At 38.6% G+C, this 25,692-nt stretch overlaps 1 protein-coding gene across 1 annotated transcript in view; it reads left to right on the top strand.

Moving 5' to 3' along the window:
- The window catches only part of tbc1d32 (TBC1 domain family, member 32), a 74,666-nt gene that overhangs the window by 34,616 nt on the left and 14,358 nt on the right, over positions 1–25,692 (top strand). The window contains exons 24-30 of the mRNA XM_083934300.1: positions 771–893; positions 3,284–3,398; positions 5,496–5,589; positions 5,672–5,797; positions 10,126–10,203; positions 19,427–19,496; positions 22,194–22,309. Of these exons, the coding sequence (XP_083790426.1) occupies positions 771–893; positions 3,284–3,398; positions 5,496–5,589; positions 5,672–5,797; positions 10,126–10,203; positions 19,427–19,496; positions 22,194–22,309 (722 nt within the window). The remainder of the gene's footprint in view (positions 1–770; positions 894–3,283; positions 3,399–5,495; positions 5,590–5,671; positions 5,798–10,125; positions 10,204–19,426; positions 19,497–22,193; positions 22,310–25,692) is intronic.

The following is a 25,692-nucleotide window of genomic DNA, read 5'->3' as shown; positions in this document are numbered from 1 at the left end:
GATTTAAATTGTCCTAATGATAAGAGTATGGTAAGTAGCGGTAAATTGAGGGAGTAGAGCACAGAGCAGGCAGACAATATGAGAATTAACTCGATTGTTTTGATTAATGCTGCACACTGGTGACACACACAGGATCTTTCCAGTGAATGCAGTCTAAATTAAGACACGCTCGGGTGCCGATGGGAGGTGGTGGGGAGGTGAAATTTCTGTCTTGGGAAATGGGTTAGCACCTTTTGTTCCTTTGGGATTTTTATGATTATTCCACCAAAGATTGTCACTAATAATAATAAAACTGTGACCGGCAGTAACACTTTAAGTTAAAAAGTCCCAGATGCATAATCAAAAGATTTTATGAAGATTTTTCCTCCTCCTACAAGTACTGGGTCATAAAAAACACAGAGCTAAAAACGCACTGTAGTGTCCCAAAATGCTGCTAGGGCTTAACAGTGTGTTTGAGCCTGGTGTCATTACCAGCAACTGAAAATGAACCATGAAGCTTTTCCCCAAAGGGTTCCTACTTAACAAAGCTTACAATTGGCTACGGCAAGCTGGTGAAAAATTGTGTTGATCCAGCGCTTGCAGACTTAGAGTGCCAGGGGAAATGGACAACCAAAGTCCAAACAGGTTCTTTGTCTGCATAGTTCTACCCTGCTGTACAGTGTATATACTACATTACAGCGTGATATGCCCGGTGCTGCTGTTCTGCTACAGTATCTCGAAATACCAGTCCCTTTCTGTATTTTTGATGTCTTGTTTGTTTGTGTGTGCAGACTGCTCAGTGTGCTCTGCTGTAATCTGGACTCCTTTCTGCTGCTGGAGAGCCAGTACGACATCTGCTCCATGCTGCTCCAGAGTCAGAGGGAGAACGTCTGTCAGCCGGACACACATGAGAGGTATGAACCAACAAATGCATGGTTGGAAAGTTTTATTATTGTCACTCCCTCAAACAAATGTGTCCTAATTATCTAATTGTTTGTATCATTAGTGGTTATTCCAGGAGTTTAGCATTACAGCTTTTATAACTTGCAAAAAGAAAATACTATTACTATTTTATGAAAGTGACTTCTGCCATAAACCCCAGATAACAATACATTCAAAATTACTTTCTTGAAATTACATCACTTAGCCAGGGTTGGAAATTAGCTCCAGCCAAATGATGTTAAAATGTACAAGTGGCAGCTCGATTATCTTCACTCAACAGCCAAAAACAGTGGTTATCTCTTGAGTGACTGGTAGATTTTAGGAATCAGTCACAGTGGCAGATGGACAAGAAAGTTATAACCCTGCATTTAGCTGGAGATTATCAAAATGGTAATAACTGAAGACAATATTACAACACAATCTGATGTCTTGCTGGTTTTGGTCTTCTCATTAGTCCACAACATGAATGATATAGAGTTATACCTTATAATTGTATTTAATGTAATATAATTTGACAACACATGAAGGCTCTCTTCTCATTTCCAGAAATAGTTCAACATTATGGGAAATTATGTGCACCTTTCCGAGGTTGAGATGAAAGGATGAATATCAATCTCATACTGTATCTGTGCATTAACTGGAGCCTGACACATCAGTTAGCTTATCTTAGCATAACGCAAAGGGAAACTGCTAGCCTGGTTTGAAAAGCCACCTATAAAGCTAATTAACATGTTGTGTCTGTTTTCTTGTAAACAAACAAAAATGTTTAAAAAAAAAAAAAAAATAGACATTTTGTGTTTTTAGTGCCAAATGTCAAAACTATTTGACCTTACTATGAAAACAGCAGTTTATCCATCCGCCCAGTAATTCTGTGCAGTGTCTCTGGCTACAGCGCAGGTTGTCAGATACAGTAATACTGGCATCCTCACTCTAACAACCATATTGTGATGTTGCTCAGAGTCCCTGTTCCCCGCTGTTGTTAGTCAATAAACAGTAACAGCACATTACATTACAATTCTTTTTTATCCAAAGTGACTTACAATAAGGGCATTCAACTATGAAGACACCACCCAAAAGGTGGACACACACTCTGCAAAAAAAAGAAACCCTGCATATTTCTGAAAACTATTCCTTTTAATATGCCTTCTGTACTGCCACAGCCTTTATAGCTTTTCTAGGAAATCCACTTTACTCCAGCCTGAGCTGAGTCGTACTGAAGGAAGTTATTTCAGACATTTAAACATTTCAATAGTTTCCACATTTGTGCGCACTCAACTTGCACACAGTCATTCTCTCTCTGGTTCAGTAAAAGGCTCTTTGCTCCTCTCTGCATCAACCCAATGTGACGGAGCACTTTCAAATGTAATCATAGCTCAGAATGAGAAATTGTTTGTTTGTTTACCTTGTCACAAATCAAATGAAATAAAGACAGTGAAAAGGCCATTTCTGAAAGTGGCTGTTTAAGTGCCCCTCTCTCTTGGTAATGGCTGGCAGAGCTGTGTGCCTGTACGTTATGAATGGAAATGGCCCTGGTATGCCAACTCCCAGTGCATGTCTGACTCCTGGCTCGATTTTTGGAGAAGGATAACTTGTTAATCTATTCTCCCATCTCCCTTTCATGCCCTTTCTACCCCTCATGCTCCTATTATCATCATAGACATCATCTCTCTCCTCTTTTTATTCTCTTCTCCTCCTCCTCTTTTTGCTCCGGTTCAATGTTTTTTCAACTTAAGTTTATGGCATCTGGTTTTTTGATGTAATTGGTTATCATTCCTTTCCCCTAATATCTTTTCTGCTACGACTTTTTAATATCATGGACACCCAAAGGGTATTCTGCACATTTTATTTGACCCATGCTGTGTAAGCTTTGAGTGATTTTATTCACAAAGAAATGTATGCAAATTACAAACAGGCCATTGGAAAAAATGCACTGTACAATAGTCTGCTTTATTACCAAATTCAAGTCCAAATTGTTTCAGCGCTAAGAACTATCCACCAAAGCAGACACCCTTAGACCCTAAAGTGCCTTTATAATTGGAATATTCTCTGATCTTATCTAAAATTCTTACACTAAAACTCTCCCTCCTTCTTTTCTCACTTGTCTTGCAGTAATGATACAGTAATTCAGAGGCTTCAAACTCTGCACAAAGTATTTTTGGAGACTTCAAATAAAGTCATCTGAGCTCCAATATCGGGGATGTTTTGAAGTGTTGGTGAATTGGATGGCATGTTAACTTCCATGAACTTGGCCGTCAAAAATACACCTATACATTTTTCTTGTTCGTCTGTTCCATTTGCACCGTCCCTTCCATCGATTCCATCTTTGTCTTATACCCTTTACTTTTCTGTTCACCCTTGACAGGGAGTTCATCTTGGACAACCTTTCAGTGGAGAGGAATCACACGCTGGTTCGCGTCGGTGCGGTCGGGGGTCCGTCTGAGAGGAAGCTCCCTCCTCGAGCACTGCAAGAGGTCAGCTATGCTCTGCTTTTTATTGTAACCTGGATCTTTATTGGTGCAATCTATGCTTCCTCTCTTCCTGTGAAGTGGATTGACTGTTTTTGTGAAGTCCCACCTGTTTTTGTACAAAAGAAAATGTCTGTTTAATCCACTGAGGTTAAGGTCAAGAAGCGGTTATCGGTGGACAAAATGCTTGCTGAATGCAAGGAAATATCTATACACTTGAGTATTGCCATATAATGTTTTGTGATACTATATTGATTCTTATTTATTAGTTTACACGCAAAGATTTGTGGTTAATTTTGTGTTGTTTAAAACCCTGAGCGCTATATAGCAATGTTTTAACTTAATAACGTATGCAAGTGACGGTGTGTTCTTAATACTGTTACAGTTCCTAAAATAAGATTTTAAAAAACATGATACATCACTAATTTTGCCAATACACTGCTCTATTTCTCAGTGCCCAATTGTTTCTTTGGACTGATCATTGCCACCAATGATAAAGTGACTAAATGGTCTATGTTGTTTTTGTAACCTGTCCTTTAATTATTCTTTAATCACAACAATAAGAGTTTGTGCTACTGGTTATTTTATTTCAAATGATTTCCTACTGATTACCAACAGGGCTTCAGTCATTGTTTGCAGCCTGCAGCTTTATTTACTCAGCATGCTTTGGGATAGATTTAAATTATTTAGGTGTTGTTTATGCTGAACACAAAACAGGAAACTAATTAGTTTAGTGAGTGTTTTGTTCATCTTTCACAGGTCTGTTTTATTCATCTCTCCTGTCACTTGGAGGGAGTACAGGGACCAGAAAGCTGTTAAATAATTACTGATTTTGTATGAAGTTAACAAAACAAATGGAAAACGAATCCAGAAATATCAATGTGTTAAAACAACGGTTATTCCTCATTATGTCTGTCAGAATATTTCATACCTGCAAGAAAACCCGATGAATGCTGATATTCCTCTGAAACATTTAGGTGCAGACATTGACTATATAATAATTATAATTCAATTATTTGAACTGTCAAAAGTTAAACTGTTGGATATCTCGTACTGCTGCATGAGACCAGAATATGCAAACATGGCTCCAAAGACTTCACCAGGAGACATTATGATCGAAAGCTGTCTTACAGTCACATTGTGCCCTCTGTGCAGGACTGTATCTTTAACTCAGCACAGGTTTAATAAAATTAAATTATTTCAGTTAATTTAAGTCTTCAGTTTCTGATTAATAAAGGCTAGCCGCTTTTAGTGACAGGTGGCTGCCATCACAGGTGGCAAGCATTGACAGTAAGCTTCATTCGGCCACCCTAGCTCCACCTGCACTCCACATCTTGGATTTTTATTAGGAGTTTGGTGGAGTCTGGCACTGCTAAGATGGTGAGCTTCATTTTGGGTCTTCAGAAACCTCTGGGTGATGTCACGGAGGCTATGTCCATGTTTTATACAGTCTATGAAAAGGACCATAATATAAGAAGATTAAAAATATTACAGGTTGCAGATCTGAAGATTGCATACTTATTATCTACAACAGCAGCAGTAGCAGAGCTGTATAAGGAAGGCAACTTACCAACATACAGGACTTTGTGGATCTTTTTCTAACGATCAGAGCAGCACATCACCTGAGAGGAAGACTCAAATACCAACAGGGATTATCATGAATGGAGGGTAAAGACAACTGGATAAACAGGCCAGCTTCCAAACCCTATCAACATTTAAAAGTACATACTGAGATATGACTCAAAAGTTCTTGTTCTTATCTAAACTAAGATATGAAGATCCTCATGTCTGACTGTAAATGGCACAAAGAGAAGATGGAAAAAACATGTCATTTGATAAACTGCTGCCAGCTCTGTGCTGAACAATTGCTCAGTAATTAATTCATCTACAAATCCCAATTTAATCGCACTACATTGCTCACAGTTTATAATGTTTTTAAATTGGTAACAAATTCTAACAATCCAACATAATGCCGCATCAATAACCCGGCAAAATCAAACAGTCAGAGCAATTAACTAGCCAGAGCACTGCCATTGTTTTTAATAATTGTATTGGGGTGTAATGAGGTGTTCAAAGGCTGAGTTGAATTTATTTATCTACTTGTTCCAGGGAGAAGATCCTTACCCCTGGCCCATGTTTTCAAGCTACCCTCTACCTCTCTGCTACACGTTGGACCCACCAAAGATCCACCTTAACTCACCGGGCAAGAGGAGCATTAATGAATTTTCCAATATTAACTGGTGCATTATTGTGATTTACCATCTATAGTTTTTTCCATCTTACAGACTCTGAGATCAGCGAGTTTCTAGCATCTTCTACTGACTCAAAGAATAAGGAGAGCTGGATGGAGATCTGCCGAAGACAGTACTGCAAAGTCCTGACCTCCAAACCAAACATGTTTACTGGAAACGGTAAGCTAACGGCTACGTAGCTAACTTTATTGATATTGATAATATAACCCTCACCAGTCAGCTGTGAAGGTTATACATGTACAATGACACTAAACAGCACCACAGCTAAAGTGTGCGATACTGAGCTAGAGAAATAAAAACAGCTGTGTTCTACAGTGTCCAGATTTCATCCTTTTGATTTATCTCTCACTGTTGTGTTTGGCACCGTTCTGTTCTGTCCAGGTTGGCAAAGATATACATGTCATATCAGTGTGCCCATGGAAACAATTGGCATTTCTCTCACACAGATTTGTATTTATGCAAGTAAGTCAGTTATGGTAAAGAATATGCAGCCTTAGTGTTGATAATACAACTGAGGCGGTTAAGTGTGAAATAACAATGTGTCACCTTAGCCTTTTACAATCAGTTTCCAATTAGCTCTCTTTAAAGTTGCATGTGTAAATGTGGTACCTCGAGGAATAATAATGAGAAAGAACAAAATAATAGCTACATATGACAGAGCGAAACTGTACTGCAATGTGGATAAACAGGAAGGCAATCCAGAATGACAGAGAGGAAGGAAATCATTTAAAAAGCCTTAAGTGGAGTGACTAATTCATTAAAACAGCCAGCATGTTTTTCCTGCTTTAGGACTTTGTCAGGGCTTTAAACAAATAAAACAACGTGGCTGTGGCCTCATCTTTATAACAACAGCCAATAGGAGGCAATCACATGACAGGTGAGATACTTGGAAAATAATAAAAAAGAAAAGAGAAGATAAAAACAGGAAATGAGAATGCAAAGACAAACAACATTTTAAAAGCACAATACATAGAATATTGGTACCTTAACAAAATTTTTATAAACTATGAGGTAATTAAAGCACAGAGAGAAACCCTGTTCATGTGACCTCTATAACCTCGATAAGAGCAGGATACTTAAACACATCCAGACGATGGATCCAGAAATCTTCCCTTTGAATTCCCCTGAAATAATAATAATCTTTCGTTAAAGAGCACTTTTTCCAAAGTGACATTACAAAGTGCTTCACAAAGCTGCAAAATAAAACAGACAAGCCATAAATCATCAAGTGTGTACTAAAAAAGGACTTAAAGGAAATGACTGACTATCAGCTGATGTCTTCCATTGTGCTGCAGGTGCACCAGTGTTACATAGATCGGATGGCCATGAACCTTTTAAGAACCTCTTCACTGCCACTGACAGCTATGAAATGACACTGATGCTTATTTTTCTTATGTAGGAGTAAATAGCTGCATTTCAAGGAAGACAAAAAATATATTGAAGAAGTGCTAACAATCTTGTCATTAATGCACGCACTGTGCGATGATTGCCTCATTTCATCAGCACACTGTTTAACTGTGAAAGCGCTCATTTAAGGCTTTTCACGGGAAGACTATGATCAAAAATTTTTATCTTCTAAGTTTCCCTTCCAAGCAAAACCTGGCATTCAACTTTTTATGGAACATTCAATGAAGGTAATTGTGTAGCATTTACAGGCTGACAACTAATTTAACCTGCTTCCTAGGAAATTTAGTGCACATCTACTTATGTGTAAGAAGACGCTGTGATTATCCCTTGTCTTTGACAGGCTTCTAAATAGCTGTAAGACGAAAATGATTAAGTATACTATCTCTTCATCAAAACACTCATGATTAGAACTGTTTGCATGCTTGATACTTCACTATCTTGTCTGTGTATTGATTGCTTAATTGGTCTCCCTCAACAGCATGTCAATGAGATGCATTCACTTGTGCTCAGAGTCACTGGGTTACATTGTGATTATTGTGTTTTCTTATCCTTTTTTCAGAAGCATTCATTGCCTTGTTGCAGGTTAAGCAGACAGCATGAACATCACTTCACTAACATCCTGTTTCATTTAACACGTTATTCAAGAGTTTTAATGCTAGCAGAGAAGTGTTAAAGCTAACATGAAGCAGAGTTAATTTCAACAATAAGCCCATTTTATTATCACATAATAAATCCTTGATTGCCATTATATGGTTGTTTTTTAAAAGAAATACTTCACCCTCAAAATTACCATTTGCATATCATTTACTCGCCCTGTGTTACCTTGAATTATTGAAGTAAAATGTACTTGCATGCCTCCACGATGAACAAAGAATTCAAGTTATACAAATGATCATTTTGAGAGTATGGTTAATATTTTGAGATATAGCTTTCCATCTCCTGGTGCCACTTGACAAGAGTCCTTTTCAAGACAGGGCCTTTTACATATTAGCATTTTAATGAATGCAAGCACAAATGAAGGTGGGGATTGCTCTAAGACTGCAAAGGAAGCTCAGCTTCCCCTAAAATGTCACCAAAAAATGAAAAATTGGTGAAATATGTACTGCTGTGTGTACATTTCATTGACTAAATACGCGCTAGAAAGCCTTTATCTTTTGTTCAGAATCAGCTACTTATCACTGATAACCGGGGCAACTTCCTTCTCATTCATCTCCACAGCGCTTTACACCGTGAAATGCTCAGCTGCTACTGACTTGAGACTGACAATGAGGAAGCGTAGAGCAGGTTGTTCCACTGCAGCCAAACTAGACGGTTATTGGATAAATGCTGGGCTTTGTCCCACCCATCGGACGCTCAGCGTCTCTGGGGGTCTGTGGCACAGTGGGCTGGCCCGGACGCTCGGCTTCTGCATGATGATTGGATGAGCTGTCTGAGGTGGAATCTTTTTTATTGACAGCTCTATGAGCGAATCAGCGATCCTGAAGAATAAACATCCAACGGAGCATTTTCCAAGTTTTCTATTCCGTTGTTCTGATCTGATTTGGAGACTTTAGCAAACCCCAGCGACTTTGTCTTTGTTAAGAACGACTAGCTTGGTGTTTGGCGACTCTGTTCTGTCACTCTGTGGTTTCTTACCCCAACGAGCAGCGGCAGCTGCAGAGCTTCTCCCCTAGTCAAGATCACTCACACTCACGGCGGTCACACTTCACAGTAGCCTGGCGCAGCTGGGCCAAGGCGGTTTAAGCAGCCTAGGTCTGCTGGCCATTGAGAGGACACTGGTCAAGTCCCTGGAAAAGACGCCTAGTTGGTACGACAAGGTCACAGATAATTTTCCTGAAAAGGAACGAAGGGGAGAATCTACATATTCTACCCTTCGTTCACACATTTATGATGTTGGCCGGAAAAATTAGCTTCCCCTCCTTGAAAGACCAGCAGCCGCCACTGGTGTATATGTATATTTATATCAGGAGGATATACTAAATCTTAGAAACGCAGATTAATTCATAATGTAACTGCAAACTATAGTTTCCAAAATTACCATAAAGTTAAATAGTATCTCATTTTCAACAAAATCTGAACATTTTTAACTTAATGAAGGTTTGATACATTGCAGGACTTTTGCGTAGATTGCATGGTTGTATGTACTATCTTTAAGAGCCACTGCAGAGTTTGTAAGTCGTATACAAGTATACAATGATACATGATCATGTTTGTAAGATTCAAGATGACACTTATAATTTAAATAATAATTGCAGCTAAATGTAACTAATGCAAAATGCTAATATGAGTTAAACTAGTGATGCAACAGTCAAAATTCAGCTGCTACTGGTACTATTGCTACTTTACATACTAGAAAGAAATGAAAGATATTCAAACAGAAAATCAGAGTGTCTTTTCAGATACTTCAAAGCAAACAAAGATATAATCAGAATATCTGTGAAAATATACAGTATAAGAGTAATGCTCCTGTGTGTTGTAGAGTTGTATAATCTCTCTCACTTTTTAACAAGAGGCCTCATCACCCAGTGTTTCCCTCTGATTCCCACAGTTAGATCTCCTGCGACTGTGGGTGGTTTCTTTGCACGGCAGTGTGATACAACACCAAATGCAGTGTTGTGAGGGGTTTACCTGGAGACAGTCAGGGCACTGAAGCTGTGAATAGATTCGAGCGGATGCACATTTGCAAAGTGTAGTGGTGGTGTTACTTTACACGTGTTTTTGCAGCTGAACCGTGATATTCTGTGTCAGGCACTTATCCGTCCTAGATTTAATGTTGCTTCATTTCTGAACTGTCTCTATGGCTAGTGATCCTTTTGCCTTTCTTTTATGCCACTGACTCAGTGATTGCTACATTAAACATGCATATACTGTATGGATCAGTGGAAATGTGTCATTCCAGACCACTTACTGTAAGCGGGCTGCTTAATAGTGTATATAACTGGATGTTATCCATATTCTAAAAAGTAGACGTAAAGGAGCTTGTATGTTTGAGTTTGTAAATTGGATTTTCTTTGAACTCAAGGGTTTATTGAAGCTTTACCGGCACTAATTTTCTGTATATGTCTGTCTTTTCTCCTCAGGGCTAGCTGACCTTCTGGAGAAGGTTGTGACCCATCTCTCCGACTCAGAGTGCTTCTTCTCTCCGGCGCAGTACAAAGGTCAGTGCAGAAGAACAACACACTCCGTTTTCTTCTTGACAGTTTAGTCAAAGGAAAAATAAATAAAGGGCGCTCTGTGGATTAGGGAAGTAAGCCACGATCCTTGTATACAGGACATAAATCTGACTTCTCCTCTTTTCTTGTTATTTTCTGGATTATGAAAATGACATTAAGAAAATCTTTGGGTAAAAAGATGGTATAATAGTTCTGTGGTTTTAAACTTCATATAATCTTTTTACAGTGTAAAAACTACTACTTGTTGTATAAATGCATATACCATGTGCCGATTAGACACCAGTAGTTACTAAGAACTTAGGAAGGACAAACAGTATGGTGGGTTTCTGAATAGCTGGTACAATCCAGGGGTGGATAGGAGTTATCTTGAGATAATTAATGCTCTGAATATTGTTGAGCTGTCTTGGTTGACGCGTCTCTTCAAAGTTGTGTGGAAGTCACGGACAGTCCCTGTGGGCTGGCAGACGGGTAAAAAAGAAAGTGGATAACTTATTCCTAATTTTTCAAAACAGTGTTTTACCCCAGGTTAGAAAATGTGTTATTTTTTTCCCCCGTTTCAAACGAATGAATGATTTCAATAGGTTGGCTTGTTTGGTAGCCACTGGGCTAAACAACCTGATCAGACTGATGGCAGCTTGAAATAAATGCTGCTCATTAGTGTATACCCAGAAAATCTTGCAAACTGAAGTCCTAACTGCATAATTGTCAGTCTTATTTTACATATCTTTAAAAAATACAGTAAAAACAGTCTCATCATGCCCTTCACCTGAAAAACTCTTTTCTCAAGATGTAATAGAAAAGTAATGTTCTTTCCTGCATTACTTCTAACAAACAGCAACAACCCCCCCCCCCCAAAAAAAAAAAATCTCTTCAGTACGGGTTCCATAAATACCTATAAATGAGTCCTTTTATGTTTAATCAAGTTTAACATGATACCTGCCAAATTTGTTTAAATAATTGCATATTTAAAACTTAATCACTGAAAAGAATTAAAGTTATGTTTTAATTGAATCAATGGTGCTATACAACCTGCTCAACAATGTGTTGATGTACGTGCAAATCATCTGATATTATAATAATTATTTTACTGCCACTGCTTTAAATACTGGAGAGGAGGAAAACAAGTGCAGACATCAGTCAGAGAGTCTGATGTAAGTGCAATTTTAATGCATGCATGTACAGAGAAATAGGCAAGAGAGGTTTACAGCAACCGAAACTGCAGAGAAGATCAGAAGGGGCCAGAACACTATGATGACTAGATCAAATAAGTAAATCAGCTGTCATCTGGTTAGCTGCTTCTCCCTGACTCTGCCACATAGAAATGAACACACATTGGGTAATGTGTTGCAATCTGAATCTTTTTATATGGGAAAAGGTGAAAACACATTAATGAGCATGATACTTAACAACAAAGAGCTTTTCATTAGTGCTGCAGGGGTCGCACATCTTTGAAGTGCATTATTACAGTTTTCTTCATATGGTCATCGTTTAAGGCAGGGGGTTTCAAACTCATCTTAGTACATGGAGCAGTAAAACCTCCAAAAGAAAAAAATCTCCAAAGTTGTCCATTTATTTAAGTGTAAAGAAGTACTAGTTCATTCTGCAGATGTCCAAGCATCATTTACACAACAGATGATGAGCAGCCTGAGAAATCAAGTGTAATTTCCACAATATGACCCAGTTTTCAGCTGTATTCGGGTTAGGGTGGAAAGAGAAACAAGTAATGCAAGGTGCTGTGAACATCAGGCACACGGCTTCCCATTCCCCTCTGAAAAGAAATAAGAAGTGGTCAATTTTAGTCTCCACTTTTCTCCTTTTTGACAAAGACACTTTCCACCGTCAGCTCCTTGACGAACAGTAGCCGATGCTTGTCAGTGTGGCCTGTACGTACAGTAAGCACGTTGGATGTTTAATAACGTGTCCAGCATCTCTGCTACTCTTATTAGGACAGCACAACCCCCAGGGGACTAATGGGAATATTGAAGAATTGGAATTAATGACTTCTCTGCAAATTTCCCACCGTCCAAAGTCATTCATTGGGCCACATCAGGCCCTAGGGCCGTATGTTTGACACCCTTGGTTTAAAGAATACAGGTTACAGATGATGGATGGATAGATTAAATGTTGTTCAGTGTCATCTCTTGTCCTATGGGCTTTGTGTCAGTACGTTTTATAAGATTCAGCATTGTAATGAAGCTCCATACTCATTTTTCAAGGATGACACATTTTCTATGAAAGGCTTTGTGGCAGCTAAGTTGTGTTGTTGTTCCTCACCTGTTCTTGTAGATAGTTTAGTGACTTCAAATGGACAACTGTAACACAAGGAGAGGTGCAGTAAGGTTGCGTCAGTGAAGATCACTAGATTAACCAGGCTGTTTACCTGTGCTGCTCCCTCAGAGCAACTGAGCCAACAACTTATTTGCATTTCGGTAAGTATTGCCTCCCTAGGTATCACAAAAGTAGAGCCTTCCTCAGCAATGTCAGCAAGACCTTTCAGTAATTACTTTTCTACTCAAACACATTAAATCTGAATCACTTTTTCAATTAGTCTCAAAATGTTTTATGCAAATATGTTGCCTATGGTAACAGTTTATTTCCTACACAAAGGAAATATAACTATTTGAAACAGTTTTATGGAAATGTTAAAGTTACCTTTTAATGTCAGTTGAATCAAAAATCAGCCATGCCAGAATGCCAACAAAACATTTAGATTTGGTTAAATTACACAAGAAGTTAGAGTTAGATTCTATTTTGTAAGTAAGTTTATTTTTTCTTATTCCATGAAAAGTAGAGTAGTCTTTTACCCACAGTAATTGTTTATCATGAAATTTAACTTAACTTATTTTATTTCAATATGACACTATGATTTTGTAGCCATAGCCACCAAGGGCATTCAAACCATTTATAATAGAAAAGTGGGTGTGAAGAACTGAAATAACATAAGTAGTGTATACAGTATGTTAGAAAACTGCACTCGTGTTTTGACTTGGTGAGTGATGAGAGGATCCGAGCTCAGCTGTCCTCATCCATCTGCTGATTGTAATTGGCAATTAGAGGACTAATTCCATCAGATGGATCAGCATCAGCTATAGCATCAGTCTGTACCATTTTCTCTTGCTTCGTGCACCCTTTAAAGATGTGACCAGTTTCCTGTATAGCCTTTATAACTCTTTAAAGCTTTTGGACTTTAGAAAACGAAGTTTAAAACAGACTGACTACCATATAGTTGTACGGTTGCTTTTAAATTTGTTAAAAAGCTGTTGCTGTCTTGGTAGCTTCCCTGAACAGATCATCCATTTTAAAGTGACCGATTGATACACCAGAGATGTTCCAATACCATTTTTCCCGGCATTCTGATATCTTAACTTGCTTATCAGTTGGTACAGAGTACAGATCTGATACCAGGGTGTATGTATATGTGAATGTAGAAAAAGAAAGAAAGGTCCAATGCACTCTTCTTGAAAAAAGTTAAAGAGCCTATTTAAGACGGCTATTTCATGTTGAAATTATTACAATAACAATAGAGTTGGGTAACAACCCATGTATAGAGGCACAAACAACTTTCTTCAGGGTGTATTTTTATGTACTATGAAGTGTTTATTTGATGGTTTGATAGATTCAGCTGACTAACCAGGAGTATAAACTTTATGCTCTAAAAAGCCAGAATGTGTGTATACACCTTAATGTGGGAACCTCCTCTGTAATTTGTTATACAAATACAAATGATAGATAAAAGATTTATTTTTTTTAACTTAAATCCCTGAAATATAGTTATAGTGAGAAAGGTTATGTGGAGTGTGTTCCGTGTGATTTTATTTGTTGTGCTTTTTTTCCAATAAGGAGGAAGACTTGTCAGCTAGCCTATTTCCATTTGAAGAATGAAATATTTTCCAATATTGGACGTCTTTTATCAGCATCAGCACAGAGGCATATGTCCTCTGAGGCCAAACTGATGAAGAATTTAATTCTGAGTGTTTGTTTTGATGATTTATTTAGCTAAGTTCACTCATGCACTTCAAAGTTGTTGATTTTTCTTCCACTTTATGACATTTTTTCTTTTATATACACATTTTTAGAAACCAGTCACACTCAGTTTACAAAAACTTTTGACGAGAGCAAACAACACGAAGAATCCTTCAGTCAGTACAGATGCACACATATAAAATCTGTGACACCCTGAACTGTTTTGCACCTTCCAGCTCAAACATCACAACCAGAATCACTTGTGAAATTTCTTTATAAGCCTACGTCCCTGCATATAGTCATTTCTTTAAAATACAATACTTTCTGTTTCATACTCCCACTGCAATTCCATTTTCCCCTCTAATACTCCTCCCACCTAATAGCCTCTGAGGAGACCAGGCAGCTGTCATGGCTGCTGTTGAATTCTGCAATTTTCCAGCTAGAGTGTGTGTGTGTGTGTGTGTGTGTGTGTGTGTGTGTGTGTGTGTGTGTGTGTGTGTGTGTGTGTGTGTGTGTGTGTGTGTGTGTGTGTGTGTGTGTGTGTGTGTGTGTGTGTGTGTGTGTGTGTGTGTGTGTGTGTGTGTGTGTGTGTGTGTGTGTGTGTGAGACAGACGTATGGGTAGTAGGCACCTCTTAGTGTTGGACTGATGTTGTCCACCATCTCAGCTATTCTGCCCTACTTGAGTGCTCCCATTGTTAGGAGAGAGCGGACTCATTTGGCGAGTATTAACCTCTGTCAAATCGGTGTCCTGAGTTGTATCTCCTCACCCTTCATGGCGCTGACTCCTGGAGGCAGCTGTCTAGCAATCTCATTTATTTCAGCTGCCTGTTGAAATTGGGTGGCTGGAAACAGACAGAGCACCTTTTCATGTGACGTTACATCTTAATAGTACAGACGGAGATCTATGCTTTCTTAAATAAATCCTCAGTTAAATAGATGTTCTCTCCACATTCTGCCTTTGGTTAAATCTTCCCCTTTTGTATATCCAACCAAAGAGCAAAAAAATAACTGAAAAACACAAGTCAGCTCTTAAAAAAAAAAATTACCAGAAAAATAAACACTTGAACAATCATCAGCGCGGTTAAATATTACCTAAAATGATAAAAACTATCTTTGGGAAAAAATGATTTGACATTTACTTAGACTTAGAGGGGGGAGGGTTTATGACCTATACTGCAGCCAGTCACCAGGTGGCGATAGAGATGTTTTAGCCTCGCTTTCAGGGAACTTTCAACCCAACCATATTTATATACACTCTATGGTACAGGATGCCTGTGAATTTTCTCATTTGTCCAGGTCATCGTTATCCCCAAAGCAATTTCAGTAACCAAGGACCAGGCTGGGACTGGACTGGGGCTGGATCAGCTCCAGCCTGGTCAGGTGCGTACATGAACTGATGAAGCCTCTTGGATGAGAGATGAAACGTCTTCCCAGACCAATAACCCAGTCCAGTTGCTTTTGACTGAAATTGCTCTATGGTACAGCCACATTACCGGTTGAATATCTTAAATCTTAACTAACTGTGCAGTACAGCATTAATAAGATGAGTTTGACGGTTCTCAAAGTTGACTTATTCAGAGTCTGAATCAGTTTTAATGGCAGTAAATGTACACACACACACACACACACACACTGAATTTGACCCCCCAATGTACACCCAGAATAAACATACAGCTGAAACAGAGACAGCAAACTGAACAAAGGTAAAAGGATAAGTATGCATATCAAACACATAAAGAGTGCAGTGTTGCAGAGAGCAGATTTTGCTGGAATATTTACTTTAATTCAATTCAATTTTATTTATAGTGCCAAATTGTAAAAAAAGTTATCTCAGGGCACTTTACAGAGTAGGTGTAGACCACACTTTATGACTTATATATGATTTACACGGACCCAACAATTTCCCCATTAAGTACGGTGGCAACGAAAACCTTCCCTATAACAGGCAGGAACGTCAGACAGACCCAGATTTATGGAGGACAGACATCTGTCTTGACCGGTTGGGGAGGAAGAAAAGGAGAGAGACAGAGAGAAAAGATGGACGGATCGACAGAGAGAGACAAAGACAGACACAAAGACAGACGGACACACTTCCAGAGATGCAAGCAACCACAAAGTAACAGTGACTATAGTGATAGCTAAAGCAATGTGAATATGACTTACAAGTTATGGCAGTTACTACAGCAGAACATCAAGAAACAGGCACAGCTAGAGTGACAGAACATGGCAATCATAACAATTATGGTGGCAAACATGGAGTTCAATTAGTAACATGCATTGATAAGACATAAATGATACAGACAGACAGCATAAAAGCTCAGAGTATCATCAACCGGATTATCCCCCGGCAGACTAGGCCTATAGCAGCATCATTAAGCAAAACAAAATCAGCTTTAAAAATAACAACATTGCTAAGGGCTCGTAAGACCTACCTGTAAGATTTATCAAAAAGGAAAGTATTAAGTTTACTCTTAAATATGGGGACAGTGTCTGCCTCCCAAATAACACTTGGGCGTTGGTTCCACAGGAGAGGAGCTTGGTAGCTGAAGGCTCTGCCTCTCAATATACTTTTGGATACTCTAGAAACGAGTAGCCCTGCATTCTCAGAGGGCAGCGATCTAGTCGGGTAATACGGTACTATGAGCTCTTTAAGATACGATGGAGCCTGACCAATAAGAGCTTTGTACGTAAGGAGAAGGATTTTAAATTCTGTTCTAGATTTTACAGGTAGCCAGTGCAAAGAAGCTAAAACAGGAGAAATATGTTCTCTTCTATTTGTTTTAGTTAGTACTCGAGCTGCAGCATTTTGGACCAACTGGAGATTGGAGTAGCCTGATAATAATGAGTTGCAGTAGTCCAGTCTAGATGTAACAAAACAATGGACTAGTTTTTCTGCATCTTTCTGAGACACAATGTTCCCAATTTTCGCAATGTTACGCAGATATACGTATATGTGCACATATGCATTCCTTGTTGTTAGTTTTGTGTGGAGGACAACACAACATCATCCAGAGTAACAATATCTTTAGCATTTGAGTTTCTGAGGCCTTCGGGGCCATGTACAATAACTTCAGTTTTATCTGAGTTTAACATCAGACAATTGCAGGTCATCCAGCTTTTTATTTCCTTAATGCACCTTTGAAGTTTATCTAACTGATCGGTTTCTTCTGGTTTGATCGAAAAATATAATTGTGTATCATCAGCATAACAATGAAAATTTATGGAGTCCTTCCTTATAATATTTCCTAAGGGAAGCATATATAAGGTGAATGGAGTCTGTCCAAGGACAGAACCCTGTGGGGCTCTGTGACTGACTTTAGTGTGCATGGAGGATTTGTAGTTAACATGTACAAACTGAGATCTATCTGATAAATAAGACTTAAACCAGCTCACTGCGTTTCCTTTAATGCAGATCAGATGCTCCAGTCTCTGTAGCAGGATGTGATGGTCAATAGTGTCGAAGGCCAAACTAAGATCTAGTAAAACAAGTACAGAGACAAGTCCTTTGTCTGAGGCTATTAAAAGGTTTTTAGTCATTTTTACCAGTGCTGTCTCAGTGCTATGAATTATTCTAAAGCAAATAACTCATTATTATGTAAAAAGTCACACAGCTGATTGGCGACTAATTTCTGGAGGATTTTAGAGAGAAAAAGAAGGTTAGGTATAGGTCTATAGTTGGCTAGTGCCTCAGGATCAAGACTGGGCTTTTACTTGTTCTAAAGATTTGAGTAGATGAAGTTTGCTCAGTTGGACGTACAGATAATTCTCCTCCATGCTGTCTTGAAAGTTTTGCTTGACAGTTCATTCTTGATTTTGAAAACAGCAGTTGACTCCTTTTAAATCCTCTTACTCTACCTGTTGTCTTGTCACACAGTCTTATCTGACAACAGTCCTAATTTCCCATTTTTTTTTAAAGTTCCACACGTTTACCTCCTGGTAGGTGTTTCATTTCACAAGCCATCTTTTAACAGTAGGTCAAAAGTTAAACTGATTGTGATTGTAGTTATTACAAAGTGTTAAGTAGACTCCAGTGGCACAATGCTGGAGAGACAGGAGGAGAGAGGAATGGGGAGGGAGGGGAGCAAAAACAACAAGAGAGCATTCATCTCCATTAGACAGTAATTGCCATCAGCAAGAGGTTTTTAGAGATGTTAATATGTGAGGAGAGAAGAGGGGAGGGAGAAAATACACCACTGGCTGTTCTGGTTTCATGCCCTCATCAGCTATTTTCTATCAATTAATACAAGATTTGGCCTGTGATTAACCCACATTGCTCTGCTCTGATGTTTCGATGATAACAATGTTGAATTATCTCTTCAATATGTAGATTACAGCGGCCATATTAAAACTTCCCTTTCATATTTCTGCACCATTAGTCTATAAATTGGATTTGAAGTTTTCCCTGCCACTGATGCGGTCTGGATAATACTTCTTCAATTAATTGTCGAAATATTCTCATCATCTTACCACAAACTGTCTGAAGCGGGGGATCCATTAGCACAAATGTAATAATAATATTTTCCCCAAAGCCAGGAAGCAGTGGAAACATCTTCCAAAATAAAATATCAGTCCTCCCGCAGTTATTGCTCCTTCCATCACTCTTTCAACACAATTACAACTGTAACTCCAAAAACTAATATATTTTTATGATTCTTAAGCACACTTAATGGTGCTAAGTGAGAGCCTCTGAGAGCATCTGGTGTGACTGATAGTTCAGCGATCTGCACAAAGCTGTGGCATGTGGATCTAAAGCTGCATTATTTTCAGCTGCTGCAGTCTCTCACTCCACAGAGTCCTAAGATAAAGAGCTTTCTCCCAAGGCTCAAAATTTCATACTGCATTTTCTTCCAAAACTCCATCACACTGCTAAAATCAGGAGTTATCACCGCTCTAAACCTTTCAAAATGCTGCAGTGAAATTACCCATGGCTGACTGTTAGTGAAATTACCCAAGTCACCTTGATGCCATGCTACCTCACAAACATCACAATTAAATGGCAAACAACTGCTGTAAAACTGCCAAGTAGGAAATTACCTCGACATATCACATCTGTAGTGCTTGAAAGCAGCAAGTCATGATACGTCGCTGTGTTTTCCACTCTCCACCGTCGTAACGCCATCTCCGTTAGTGATGCCTAGGGAGTGATTTCCCCCCCAAAAAAACTCCAGCCATGTCTTCCCTCTGGGGTTTTGCTTGCTTGGTAATAATAACCACCTTCCCTTTTTTAATTTCCTTATTTTACAGCAGAGGAGAAGAGTGTAAAGAGCGCTGTATTATCATCTGTGGAGCAGCTGGGAATCAACACATGTCTCAGGTACAGTAGTGTTTTTCTACAGCTCATAAACCTGTGTTTAATGAGACAGTCTTTTGACAGCGGCAACCTGGGAAGGAAGGAGAAACCTGCTGTGTACAAACTCTTATACTCACTGAAGTGCAAGATTCACTTTAGTAACTGCAGCTTCCGCTTTAAGAGAAGACCTTTAAAAGCTTACATTTACCCAACATTTAACCAACCAACCTGACGTAAGTCATTTTAAAAACCTGTCCTGAAATTCAGTAACTCTGTCCTTCATTTGCGTTTCCTGAGGCTACAGTGCATTCATGACAGATCCACAGCAATGCTTCAGCATTAACCTATAGTTAAACTATCACTAAGACTTCCACTATAGTTCACTTCGATCATGACCTCACCGCATGCCCTTTCACACCTGACAGCAGACTCCATTAGAGACATTTTAGAGTCAGTCTCTCATCTTATTTTTCCATTTCTATAATACACTGAGCTCAGTTTATCCATTTTAATTTAGGCAGCTATTTTAAAAAAATACAAGGAAGTTTGAGTTTCATTTAATTTGTCATTTTTATCCTTCATAGATTTAGTCGATTAAAAGTCATTGAATTTTTTGTCTCGTCTTAGTCTTAGTTAGGGCTGGACAATAGGGACAAAATCTTCTATCCGTCATTTGATATCTCGTTAACGATATCAATAATATAATTAATAACAATTTAATGAAAAAATTGGTCTCTTTAAAATAATCACATGGTAGTTGTGTTTTCGCATTTTAGTGGAACATTAGTGGAAAATACAAATTCAAAATATTTCTCAGTTTTTCAGTGAAATTTGATTTTGCATGTGCATATTATCAGTTTTGTGTATCCTGATACCTCGATATATGATTTAATCACAATACGACAATCTTCTCACCGAAACCAATCATGTTGTCATTTCAGTCAGTTATCATTATCTGATGAGAAACGTAGGTTGAATGATTAAGAATGCAGCATTTTGATGCACTTACGTGTAACGTGAGCTAATTCAAGCCGCACAACATGCAGAAATATGCGTTAATCCACCACCCAAACCTGACTCAACCCGCAAACAGACACAGACTGAGCTCCTTGGCACCAAAGAGATCAAATATAAAACAGAAATATAGATATAAAAACACATGTAAGCATGTTATTAATATTTAGTTTTTAGTTTACATGTACACATAGCCTCTTAGAGTCACAGAGGAAAGGGGTTCTTCCTGGAGCTGCAAATGTACATCAAAGAAGAAAAGGGAGAAGAACATTGCTAAAGAAATAGAGAAACAGTTTCTCCAGACAGACAGGGACGGAAGTGTTGAAAGGCAGTACAACAAGAGGTGTAAGCTCTTTTCCAAACCACCTGTGTAAAGGCCACAGCCCACCAAAGTGTGTCCTTCAGAGGACCTGAAAGCACCTGTCAACACCTTTCTAACATCAGAAATACATGCTGCCGTATACAGGGGAATAATGGTACTCCTTTCTGCTCCTACAGTAGCACTGGACCCCCACGCCTATCGAAGGTGTGTAAGGGTTCTTCTGCTGCTCTGTTTTCTTTCTAATGATGCCAGTGTGCATAATACTACTGCATGTCTGTTCTTTATTTTCCTATAAGCTTGAGTAACTGTTCTCTCACTGCTCCTTTCTTTCCTCCGTGACACCCTTCTGCTACATTACCATACACAGTGGATATATAACCCGCTCCAGATGAAGAGTTTCAGAGCATGGTTTGAAACACTGTGTGAACATTACCCACAGAGCACCATGTGGATTAAAAGTTTTTAGATATGAATTTATTATTTGTCCTCGACTTGCAGAGTTGAATCTGACCACATTGGACTTATTGAATTCAAGTTTGATGATTATTTCTGTTTATTTGCCTCAGGCCTCAGTATTTTTTTGTCTCTTTATCAATCCTAGTCCAGTTACGGTTCAAAGCAGGCCTGTTAGAAACGGGTTGATTGCTCAGCCCCAAACAGCAAGAATGTTTGATTGTTTATAAAAATACCAAATTCTGACGCATTGTGTCCCAAAATAAGTAGATCGGAAGACAGAAATATGTGGCGGAAAACCCCACACCTCACTTCTGATACAGACTCACGGTCATGCTGCATTCATGTGCTCTTCATTTATTCCATCACCACATGAATGCAGCATCTATCATATTTATTCAAACTTTATTAATACTTGTCACGTGTCTGAATTGCACCAGTTTTGACACAAAACACATCACTCGGTCTCCGCAATACACCCCTGAAGTAGAACGGGTGGACGGTTCTCAAGATGTGTGAACATGCACACAAAAACACACACACACACACACACACACACACACACACACACACACACACACACACACACACACACACACACACACACACATACACACATACACACACACACACACACACACACACACACACTCAAAGAGATTCCTTGCCTCAGAATTAGATATATCCCACTGTGTTGTGTGGGATTAAGGGAGTTCATAGAAAAATAACATCTCTAAGAAATGAAAATGTACTGAGTAAGATTCCAGAGAAAAACAGCTTTTATTTTAGTTTTCAGATACATAAAAACATACACGTTTCTGTTTGCAATTAGCCGTAGGGAAACAATATAGTTTAAGAGTACAAAGCTGAACCTGTAATTATAGGAATTCCCTTCAGAATAGGCCTGATGACCTACATGTCTTTATCTGCAGGTACGGCAGCTACCTCAGGCTTCTGACTGAAGATGCTGTGAACGACCTGACACTGCTAATGAAGAATATCAAGATCTTCTTGTCAACACAGAGAGTTAAAACTGCTTCAAAGCTCAGTATCCTTTACAAACCCCACAGCTGCATGGAGGGAGAGTATGACTATAAAGGTATTCACCCTCTTACCCAGCTTTGGAGCGTTATTTAGCCCTCTTCCTGCAGGTTGGCATGACGTGGTTGGTACAAGTGGATTCCTAATAGTATTTAGTATCTCATGATACTGATATATGCAATTTAACTCTAGGCTTGACCCTGCTCTTAAATACAACTCCCTAGGTCTCTGACTGGGGTGGCACCTGGGGTTGCCAATAAAATGTCAGAAACGCTCCTGCATAAAGTTCCCTCCTTATAATACATTTCAAATCAGTTGAATAACTAAAACTTTAGTACATTTGCACCTTACATACATTTGATAAATAGTCTAAAGACTATGTTAAATTGTACCATTTTATTCAGCCACAGTAGATGCATACAAATACACATGAACAAACATAAAAAGTTGTGCTTCTTATACTATAGAGTTTTATTTTCTTTATATACAATTTTTTTTTTCTCATTCAACAGAGTTCACAGTATTATGTGTGTGTGCGCAGTGGCAGCAGCGTTGGGTTAATAACTTCCCCAGTCTCAGTGAGAGGGACCCCAGTGGACTGATAGTGTGCGTGTCTGAGTAATCAACAAGATAGAGATTATTTTACTCCATCTGTGTCTCAGGGAACAGTTTATCCTCCTTTTGTCCGAAGTTGCAACTGATAGGCTTCCGCTCTACGTTAGGTTTACTTTTGTATGTGGACAACTAAACATAAAAACCCTATGTATATAAGAGTCCTCACAAGTGTTACACAAAAGTAATACATTTGAGCTAATATGAAGAAGAAAATATCTTTTATGCTGAACTATTATATCATAATTGAGTAGTGTGCAGGTTTACCATAATGTTCCCGGAACTAAAATGTGTTTTTATGTATTTTTATTACACAGCCTCGTTGAATGAGTGATCAACAACATTCTGAGGCCTGATATTTCTTTATGTCAGAACATTGCATGAAGAACAGGCCTGGATAGATTGTCTGTCAATTCGCAGAAAGAAGTATGGTGAATTCAATATCATCTGTGGCAAAAAAACAAAATAAAAACATTAGCTCTTAGTTTCTCTTTTGTGTTCATTTTGATAGCATGTATTTGGATGCACAAAACTTTGGACTTAATGTCTGGACTACTGTAAAGAGAACAAGAAAACAGTGCAGCCACAGAGGTTAAAAGAACATGAAGTAAACCGAATCAGAATCAGTTTTATTCGCCATGTATGTGCAAATATACAAGGAATTTGACTCCAGATTTTCCTCTGTGTACACAATACACAAAAATACAAAATAAAATAAAATAATTTACCAAAGAAGACAAGATGAAAAATATGAAAAATTTAGTACTAATTGGCATGCAATGACAGGGGGATTATGGGGAGATCAGGGAGACGGCCTTGGGCCTTGTGTCTGGTGGTTTTTGCATACAGAGCTCTGTAACGCCACCAGAGGGAAAAAGTTTAAACAGTTTGTGTGCAGGGTGTGAGGGGTCTGCAGTGATCCTTACTGCCCGTTTCTTCACTTTGGACTGGTATAGGTCCTGAATGGAGGGCAGGTCGGCCCCGAGGATTTTTTTCTGCAGACCTGATTGTCCGCTGCAGTCTGTTCCTGTCCTGTTTGGTCGCCGATCCAAACCAGACACTTATTGATGTGCACTGGACAGACTGGATGATGGAGGTGTAAAAGATGATGAGCAGCTCCTGAGGCAGTCCACAGGGTAGAGAGAAAATCCGAGGCGACCATCATCGGCGCCATCTTGGTTAAGACACTAAACTGCAGCACGGTATGAGCTCTGGCAGTGATTTAGAACCAGTTAATTCAAAAGAAAATGTCAACAGACTTTGACAGTTACAAGGCAGTAAACTTCAATCAGGTGCTGCAGAGTAGTGTTACACACTATTTATAGCAATCACTGAATCATTTTTAAATCAACAAAATCTTTTCCAAATCAATATTTTGAGTCAAACTGAGTGATTCAAGACCCGAGTGATGACTTTCAGAAAGCTCCTTTAAATTCATACATCTGATTTTAGAGAGGAGGAGAAGTTGTTTAATTAAGTCCAATTTTCCAGACTCTGCTTTACTTATAATTCTTTATCATTCAACATGATGTCTTATGAGTGTGCTATAAATAGATGAGTCTTGCCTGTCAGTCAGTTTCAAAGAGCATGGAATTTAACTGGACGTGTTTGTTATTGAGGACAGACCAAGTGGCTAAACTCTCACTGTTGCAATGTCCTCACATTTTAATATTTGTGCTGAAATGTGAGGACATTGTAACCTGAATTATTTTGCTGTTTGTTAAGCATATTTTACATGCTGTTATATTATATCCAAGGGAAGTTTTAAGGGCAAAGGGCATATTAAATCTTTCTTTGTGCATTCTACCTAATCAAAAGTTAACAGTTGACATTATTCAAAGACGGACATAAAAAGCGAGACATGTCGATAGCCTGGGGTTGTTTTCTGGAGTCGAGCCACATTGCGTTCTCTCACCCACGACTAATTGCTCCACAGTTTCCTGCTACAGGACTCAGACCTGCATATCAGGGCGGTTACTTGTTTCCAGCAGGTCTTGAATTAAATCATAAAATGTCTAAATGTATCCAAGCTTAAAGACTGAATGAAGCACTCAAGTTAGACACCTAAGAGGCTGATTGTCATTTGCAGGAGTTATGTGGTGTTCACAATGCAGCCACCTTGGAGACCTTGTAGTAAATGATTCATATTGACTGAATCTCTTGCAGGATTCTCAGGTGACTCTTCATACACAGTGACACAAAAAACACATTTTCCTACTTCATCTCATAAACTCACATAACGATACAGAGAGGTGGATCTTAGCGGTCTTAACTGTAGGAAGCTGTTCAGGGTAACTTGACTGTCAGAGCATTACTCCCTCTTTGGTTGAAACAAGTTGTATTAGTTTAACGCTTTATTTAACACAACATAAGGACGCCTGAACCAGATATTTACAAAATCCTTTAAGATATAAACAAAATAAATTAATTTCAGCTTCGATAATATTTATTTAACTTATTTTGTTTGAATTAATTCAACACCACCTGCTGTCGAATTAGTCTATTTCAATGACACACTGATATACAGCTCTGTAGATCATTAATAAGTAAAAAGAGATTAATTCCACAAGCAATTTGTAGATTTTTTTATTTCTCTATTAATAATTTTCAGTTTACTTCTATTAACAAAGAAAGAATAAAATGTGACCAACAAAAATAAATCAACATAAGTTCTTATAAATGGGTTCCCATGTTGAATTGGCAACTAGTTTGTATTAATCTGTCTACTGAAAAGAGCAGAAAGGCAAAACTGAGTACAGTATTATCTGTTTATTTTTA

The sequence above is a fragment of the Echiichthys vipera genome (assembly GCF_963691815.1).
Source record: "Echiichthys vipera genome assembly, chromosome: 19".
NCBI lineage: Eukaryota > Metazoa > Chordata > Actinopteri > Perciformes > Trachinidae > Echiichthys > Echiichthys vipera.
Note: the sequence above shows the minus strand (reverse complement) of the source record. Positions and strands in the feature narration are given on the sequence as shown.